Source organism: Dendroctonus ponderosae, unplaced genomic scaffold (assembly GCF_020466585.1).
Source record: "Dendroctonus ponderosae isolate FM_Combo_2020 unplaced genomic scaffold, Dpon_F_20191213v2 Dpon_F_20191213_557, whole genome shotgun sequence".
In the NCBI taxonomy this organism is placed as follows: Eukaryota; Metazoa; Arthropoda; class Insecta; order Coleoptera; family Curculionidae; genus Dendroctonus; species Dendroctonus ponderosae.
Window position 1 is genome coordinate 1 of NW_026018773.1, and position 8,809 is coordinate 8,809.

General features: G+C 36.4%; 1 protein-coding gene across 1 annotated transcript; it reads right to left on the bottom strand.

Moving 5' to 3' along the window:
* Positions 1 to 409: 409 nt before the first annotated feature.
* LOC125504721 lies at positions 410 to 7,944 on the bottom strand. Its single transcript, XM_048667111.1, has 8 exons — positions 7,644 to 7,944; positions 7,426 to 7,588; positions 6,178 to 6,384; positions 4,420 to 4,678; positions 4,255 to 4,360; positions 3,914 to 4,111; positions 838 to 1,077; positions 410 to 706 (listed from the first exon to the last, which is right to left on the bottom strand). Exons 1-8 carry the CDS (start codon positions 7,754 to 7,756, stop codon positions 412 to 414), a joined length of 1,581 nt encoding a protein of 526 aa, XP_048523068.1. The 5' UTR covers positions 7,757 to 7,944; the 3' UTR covers positions 410 to 411.
* Between the last annotated feature and the right edge of the window lie 865 nt (positions 7,945 to 8,809).

Below are 8,809 nucleotides of genomic sequence, written 5' to 3' on the forward strand. Positions count from 1 at the left end.
AAAGAACACGGAAATTCGAAGAAGAACGGGGATAGAGGACATCATAGAGAAAATAACAAAGCTAAAAGGGAGATTTGCAGGACATGTAGCACGATTCAACGATGATAGATGGACCAAAAGACTATTATAATGGAGACCCCGTAAAAATAGAAGTCAGGGCAGACAACCGACGAGATGGGCCGACGATATGCGGATAGAACACAAGTAGGCAGGAGGCTTCTGTCCAGCAGTGGAGTGAGAAGAAGCTGGATTATGATAATGTTCCTACGTCAGGGTCATATTTTGCTAAAAACTTGGTTCTTATTTTCGTGAGACCATCCTTCCGATATTTCAAAACCCATATATTTTTTTTGAAGAGCTTTGGCCATCAATAGCAGAGAAGCCCATTTCATCATGTGCTTACGGCGCACATTATTTATAAATGAAATAAAAAAATGATTGTCTTACTCTGTTGTTGAACAATCGGAGGTAGGTGCCGTCAGCAGTACCTGTCAATGCGCTTTGCATGGCGTTCATATTGGTGCCAGGAAAGGCCGGAATTGAGTCAACAACTTGCAGCAGCACTACTTCCGCCAAGAGGACTGACATAGCCAGAACAGCATGTATCTGAAGTCGCATGCTGTTCGATATTGTACCATTACCTAATTCTTCAATGTAACGACTCATCCCATCCACAATGAGACTTAATGTGTGACGAACCGAATATCTGGTAACAAATATAAGTACGTTTTTATAAAATGTTCCAATTTCGATTAGAGGAATGGCGCATTGTTATTTATTAATGAATATTTAATTTATTTTAATATAAATTATATGCAAAATTGAATTTTCGGTTACCTGACAGCACCATCCTGAGTGACAGCAGCTCCACGCCGATCTGATGTTAAGCATCGAAGCAGACTAGGGTTCATGTTACTGCCCAGTACTCGGTGCATGCGCATAAAGCAGCCGTGTAGTCTTAATGCTAAGATATGTTCGCCTAAGTCTACAGTTACATTCGACTGACAAGAAGGCGAACTAGGAGGGTCTTGCGTCCTGGTCAATACTCTCATCTGTTCGGTCAACAACCGCTCTAGCCTGCAGAAAACAACATTTTATTTATTAATACAGGGTATCCAGAAAGTACAACGACAAACGAGGACCGCAAATTCTAGACATTTTTTAATCTCGAATTTACCTAAATTGTTTTGTACAAAAATGCTTCTTAACATTTTTATTGTACCATTCAAGCAAACCAGAGTAACTACTCAAAAGGTGTGCCGTCAATTTTCAATCACACTGTCTATAATTGAAGAGTGAGATGCAAGAAGGGGATATGAGGGACCTAGTACTGAAAGCGGTAATATCCACTTTTTGACGAAATTTAGTAAGATACAACAAATTCTTCGTTTTTTGCTCTTCGTACGAGAATGCCGAATGGGATAATAAATAGCGGCAGTATCGCTATAATAAAATAGCACGATACCTTTGGCTTAAACTCAAACACGCCATTTTCCATCAGTGGTTTAGAATCAAAGTCGGGAATCTCCGCTTCGACCAATTAGACGGCTCGTAGCGGCCATGTGATATAACATTCCGCTATGACTTTTTGAAGCTTCGTTACAACCACAGTGCAAAACCGAACACTGATTGCTATGGCTACTGTTTACAGTGCTGAAAGTTATTGTGATAATTGATAAAGTTGGAAAGTTTTACGTCTCCCGTTGAAAGCAATAAATTACGAAAAATAATTCGCAACCCTTCTACATGGAACTAAAACTTGTAGAGAACTATAAGGTAGGTTATACTATAGACGGTTTTAGTCTACGATTTAACTAGATTATCTGAATATTATCAACAAAAACCAATCAAATTGGGTCAAATTTTCTTTTTTCATATCAATAAAACATGTAAAGGATCTTGTATTGATGTCTAGATTAAAACTAAAAGTATTAACACAGTCACATATGAATTAAAACATTTCTTATCTGATCACTATCCAATTTTTTTTGAAGTTAATAAGTTGAAAACTGAAAGAAACTTTTCAAATACTAGAATAAATGAAAATAAATTAAATAAAATAGCTGGAACAATAGACTGGCGAGAGAAGTATTGGTACATGATCCTAACACAGCAACAGATAAATTAATAAATAGGAGGACACTTGCATTGACTCTGCCACACTTGTATATAAGAATGATCCATCTATGATTCTATGAATAAGAAATTTCTATATCATTTATGGCAAAAATATTGTACAAATGAAGAACTAAAAAAGCAATATAGACAATATAGCAAAATACCAGACAAGGTATTATTGGAAACTAAGATTATATATGACAACAAACAAATTGGAAATAATTTGAACAATCCCAGAAAACTCTGGAGAATTATTAATGAAAAAATTGAAAAAAAAAGAAATAATATCAATTACTTACATACAGGGTGGTTTTTTAGTGCGAGAGAGTCCATTATTTCCGTTGGTGTTGAACTTTCGAAAAATAGTTTCATATAAAAGTTGTTGACGCACAAAGTGCGCACATTTTTAAAATATCTTATATGATACAGAGTGTCCCAGAAAAGCAAGGCAAGATCAAATAGATCAAAAAGTGTATTTTTTAAAATAGAACTACTCATTTTTCATTGCTCACGGAATGCAGCTTGAAACGCTGCATATGCACAGTAAATTGTTTTTTTCTTACTTGCGACGTTGGCAGATTATCGCCATTTTAGTAAAATTTTAGTAAATTTATCCGCTGCCTATTCTGGCTTGATTCATTGAATTGAAGATAGCCCCAGCTCGATAGTGTCGGAGACTTTGTTGTTGCCTACGAAGGCTAGGTGGAGTGGCTCGTTATATTCGTTGAATTTTTCTGTTAGTGTTCTCACGGGTTGGATGTGTCCTACAGTACTGTATCCTTTGCGAAATCCACCTTGCTCGGGGGGTTGGTAGTGGTTAAATGTATTTATTAGTATATCAGTAAAGATTTTGGTTAATAGTTTAACAGAATGTGATAGTAAAGTTATAGATCGATTTTGAGAATGTCCCCTTTTTCGTATAATTGGACAACAACGGAGTTTTTCCAAATTTCCGGCACTTTGGCTTCGGAGAGACATTTATTTAGTAATATTTTTATTGAATCTATTGTGGTTACACCTCCTAGTTTTCATCTCTGTAGTGATTCCGCCCGCATTGGGGGTCCGTCCATTCTTAACTTGGAATAGGGCGTCTTCTATTTCGCACGTGGTGATATTCCGGAATTTCTTCTGATCCGACGTTCGTTATGCTGATGTTATCATAATGTCTGTTTTGTGGTTGTGAATTGTTGGAGTATAGTTTGCCTAGTTGAAATCTTGGACGATTTCCGTAATCTCGGTTTTCTCTTCTTCCAGATTGCAGCATGTGCTCGTCAGTTTATGTATCCTGGTTTTCCAATTTACGACATAATTCCGGAACATTTGAAGAACCAAGTTCATGAGCACATTGAGAGCTTTCCTACACAAATATTGCAAAACAGTGAGTTTCTTCAGGTGAACGTGTACCAAAGAAGGCCAAAATCGGTCTGTCGGCCAACAAGGTGATGGCCACAGGTTTTTGGGATACACGCGGTGTTCACATCGATTACCTTGAAAATGGTTAAACGATCATTGGCGCATATTGTTCAGATCTTTTGCACATATTCGATGCTGACTTGAAGCAAAAACAACCGCAAAAAAATTCGAGCTAAAAGGAGATTATGTTGAGAAATTAAACGCTTTTTGGCCGGAAAAAAATTATCATTCCCACCACATTATCATAAAAATCAGTAAATGTTACTTATCCCCTTCTTGCAACAGGGTCTTCAATTTTCGATTTCTGCTTCAATTGAAAAATAACAGGTGTCATAACAAGTGGAAAACATATTTTATAAACTAAAGTTGGGCAAAATCTTACCGTCTTGTCATTAGGGTTAACGTGGAAGGACTGATAGTTGTGTAGTTGAATACATTATGTGATCCTATGTTAGAAGTAGGTACTGGAGGCGGACGAGCTGACCCACTTCTACTTTGTCTATTACCGCGTTCTCCCCGAGATGGGGCATATCTGGCAAACCAATTAACTAATGACCGTCTAGGACTACTTCTGGGTAATCTGAAACAAAGATTACGATATTGCGAGACAGTACAATGGTGGAAGATAGGGCGTTTTCATGAGCAATGTTCTTCTGAAAGTTTGAACAAAGCATTATGCGAATTATAAAATTCACATGCTGGAAACTAAAACTCAAAACACACCTCACATATCTGGAAGGTGGATAAGTTTTTCTATTCATACTGCGACGCGAAGTTCCTGTACTAGTGCCTGCAGTAGGGCCTGGTTGATCAGTACTTGAGCTTGGACCTATAAACCATAACAAGTCAAAGATAAAAACAGATTATTATACGCGAAAGTCTGATTACCAGGTTGAGGATTTTCTACTTCGGGTTGTGGTCTGGTCTGGTTGCCCATATTTCCCCCATCTTCATTTGGAGATTCAGTTGGACTTGTATCACTAATTCTTGTACCTGCCATCATTTGCCGAACACTAGATACACCTGCGCTTCGACTTTCTACCGCTGAAGACCGAATATGTCTTACCATTTCTGCTACCAAGTTTCTCATAAGTTGTAGTTGACCTACTTCTACCATGGCWCGGTCGATTCTTTCAATGCTCTCCACCTAATAAAAACCATGTTCATTTAACAAAAATTACGCTWTAACGCAGGTGATTGTGTCGTTTGAGTCCCTCCRAATCTTTAGTTCTTTCTWGTTTTATATTAAAGAACACTTTAAATTAAGCCAAAATCCGTAAATTARGCCAAAAACACACAAAATTTKWAAAAAAATCACCATTTTTACGCTAAATTTAAATTAAGTTYATGGAAATTGTCTCCTTGGATACCTGCATGTAGATTTATTGAATTTGGATCGGATGAGATTATTTAGGTTATTTCAGGTAATAGATAACTTCATTCAATTGGAGTGGTACGTGGGTAGTGGAGTTTTGAGAGTGGTACGAAACGATGCTCAAACTTWTWTATKTTCWGCACTCATKWATMAAAMRATGCATCTTAGCGACAGTTTTGCATGTGGARTCATGAATTGYTRACACTTAAAACACGATTTARCWGCAAAKAACAASTRAATTYCAAAAGTAAGTRYWTTCGGCTTAATTYATGSMGCATTGAGGATTTTTTTGCGCTGAAAGTGCTTAATTTGAAGTGTTCTCTAAGGAAAAAAAGAAACATAAATRAKYGGTTTTAGAAAACCGTTAAATTTATTAAYTKACGTATAAATAAACGWCACTTGCWRGTGTCAWATACMTTATTGCCATTCATRTTKKAGGTTTTTGCAWACATKTGGCATKTWSTGTGAKTTTTKWRAGTATTTTTGCTKTACKMMTTAAATACCCTCTGAGAACACCTCCAGACTGTTGACCCCTATTTTGTAAATTTTTCAAAATAGGTGCGGATATTTGGCATATATGATTGACTTGAAGTAATAAAGCTTTTGATATATCGATTGCTGAGCTGTAAGATTTCGAATAAAAAATACTTATTATGACTTTTTATTTTGGCATGAACCACTGGGGTCAGCCCTTTAAAAATTATTTAGCTATAAAAATATATCGACAAGACTTATCAGGGTGACCTACAGATACAGAGTCCGTCTTTGGGAGCTTCCACTAGAAGTATTCGCCAAACCAAAACTACGAAAGTTCTGAGGATTTCAATACAAGGTTATGATGTCGGGGCTAAATCATCTAAAATATCTGCAAGTCGGTACCACTTCCGATTATACCGGAATAAAATGTATGTTATTCCACAACGGTTGAAATTTCGTACCCAGTTAACAAAATGATCTTAAAATCCGACAGATAATTTAAAAATGTAATAATATACAGGGCGTTCGATTTAACATAAGCGAGTAAGTACTTACTTCCGGTATAACTGGAAGTGGCAGTGGCGAGTATTTTAAATGATTTAGCCCCCACATAATTACTTTGTATTGACATTTTTAGAACACAGTTAATTTTGGTTTGGCAGATACTTTCAGTGTAAGCTCCCAAAGACGGACTCTGTATATTTGGGGAACCCAATAAAAAAGAAACCCAGTTCAGTTTACTAACATTGTAAAACGCAGATATAAGAAAATAATCACAAAATCAAATAACTTACCCTGCGCCTTAAAAGCCTGGATTGCGAATTTATGTAGGAGACAGTAAATTGTAATGAATTAAAAAGGGGCGGCACTCTGTCAATAGCACCGGTTCTATTTGGATTGCGAGGATATGTATGGTCTGTGGTTACTGCGTGCATATATCCAAACATATCCTGCATATTCCCTGGACTAGTGGTACCTTCAGTCTCCATATTGTTTGAGGCCTGAAAAAAGTTTTCAGCGCTGCTCATTGCGGTTCATTCAAATTTTCAACATTTTGCATTTGTGCCTATTTATTCAAATAAGTACAAATGCAACATGTAGCTGAGTTCTTAATTTTAAAAATAAGCTTCAGACCGAACTTTGAAGGTTAATTTACGGTAGGCTTATGAGCAGTGAACTAGGATAAGCTGATGATGATGGCTTTTGATTAATTAGATTTTCAAGTGTTATAACATTTTTTGCGATAAAAATATTTCTATACTATAAAGGGTACTGCGATATTCTTTGGATGACCTAATTTTTATTTAAAGAAATGTCTGGCTCCTCTGCCATTAATGGTCAGTTCTACAAAAAAACATCTTTTTTGAAATATCGGGAAAACGGTACGATGTATTTTGGTGTAACTCGCTGTTAATTTGTTTTTATGTAAGACTCATATTTTGATTTGATTTTGATGAAGCAATCGAGTTCAGCCGATTTGAACAAGTGGCGAAAACGGCTGAACTCGATTGTTTCAATAAAATATGAGTTACATAAGAACAAATTCACAGCAAGATTTACCAAAATACATCGTACCATTCTCCCGATATTTCAAAAAAGATATATTTTTTTAAGAACTTTGACCATCAGCATCCAATAGCAGAGGAGCCAAACATTTTTTGTCAATAAAAGTTAGGTCAGATGGTCTTATTTTGACGCAAAGAATATCGCAGTATCCCTTTGATCATGTGCTTACGGGACATCCTTTATAACCACAAAACAATTCACAAAATATAAACAATTAGAAAATAAGAATAAAAACCTGTTGACTGAGCAATCAGCTAACTAACCTGTTTCAAAAAAAATAAACAGGGTTACAATCTTTCTGCTTCATGAACGAGACACGAGTCGTTCATTCGCAGGTTTCAAAACAAGAAAGTTAATTTTGAGATACGTTCCAAAGAAAAAATTAATAGGCATAAAAAAGTCATAACAATTAAAAACATGTAAGGAGCCCATTGGATAATTATATATTGAGATATTGAATATAGAAAATGTGTTACTTCAGTTCGAAGATCTCGGACATAAAATCCCGGATCATTGAAATTCCAACGTGGTTCATTTTCTGTTGTAGATCTAGCGCTTTCGGTGGGCCCACTGGGTAAACGGTCAAAACTTCTCATATTCCTTAACATGTTTTCCGAATTGGCCATTATATTATCCATCCTAAATAAGACAATAATCATGAATAAAAATGCAAGAAATGATGCCACTTTCCAACCTCTGTGAAAAACTGCTCAGCATACCGGGTCGTGATCCCGATATATTATTAGCCCTGATATTTCTAACATCGTCAAGAGATGACTCAAGGTCTTGAACAATATTCGAAATCATAGGACCCAGCGCTTGAAGCTGCCCAAGACCATTCTGACCATCATCTGGCTGTTCAAAAGGTTGTTGCGCCGCAGTTGAAGCATCTTCTTCGCTTTGTTCCCGTTCAGCATAGTTTATCAATTCATCTAAAACTATCGTGGGACTTCGATTTGCTCTTGGAATACCTGAAACAAGTGAAATTATTCAATATAGACACTAAACATGCAATTGAGTATAATTTCTACATTTTTAAGAACTTGTTATGCCTGTCAACCATTGAGCATGATTATGATTTAATTGCACAAAATATAAACATTGTTAGCAGTGAGCAGAAATTTTATACGTATTAATGTGTGACACCTATCGCAAGAGAGCAGGAAAGACTGACATCCCCAAAGTTYTTGTTAACGCGCTCTACGTGGTTCCATGTCCATGCTTTCAGTATTCTGACGTGGTATTTCGATAATTAAAAACTCAAGATAAATACTACGAAAGTTGAGSGTATTAGCTTTAGTCGCGGTAACGATTCCGAACTGGTTCGGAACTGATCGCATGCGCTTACATTGGGTGTTCGCGGTAAAAAAACTACTAGTTCTGAACCCAAAGTTCTATRTTCGCGGTACAATAAGAACTGGTTCAGAACGTGTCTGTCTGAACGGGACTAGCTCCCGGCATTATCTTTTTTTGATTTGTTACGAAAGACTGGACACTTTTGTTTGCGGACAACTTTTTGTTGGCTGGGGTACAATGGGTGCCACCAGCATTGCATTCCTTTTCCTAATTCATATATGTCTTTATTAGTCTATTCACAGAGAAATAAAGTTAAAGGCTAAAGATGTCATTTGAAAAAAAAAAAAATGCGAACATATCGTGGGCTTAAAGCTAAAACCGATCAAGTCTAAAATATCAATTTTTGGTAAATGCACGCTAAAACCGAGCCAAAAAGTGAATCAGAATCCTTTTGGAAACTTGATCATTAAAGTGTAGTTTTTGATACAACTACTATGAGTGCACTTGTTTGAGTGGCTTTGGGGGACTTCGTCAGTTTTTGAAGACAAATATATTATTTTTTTA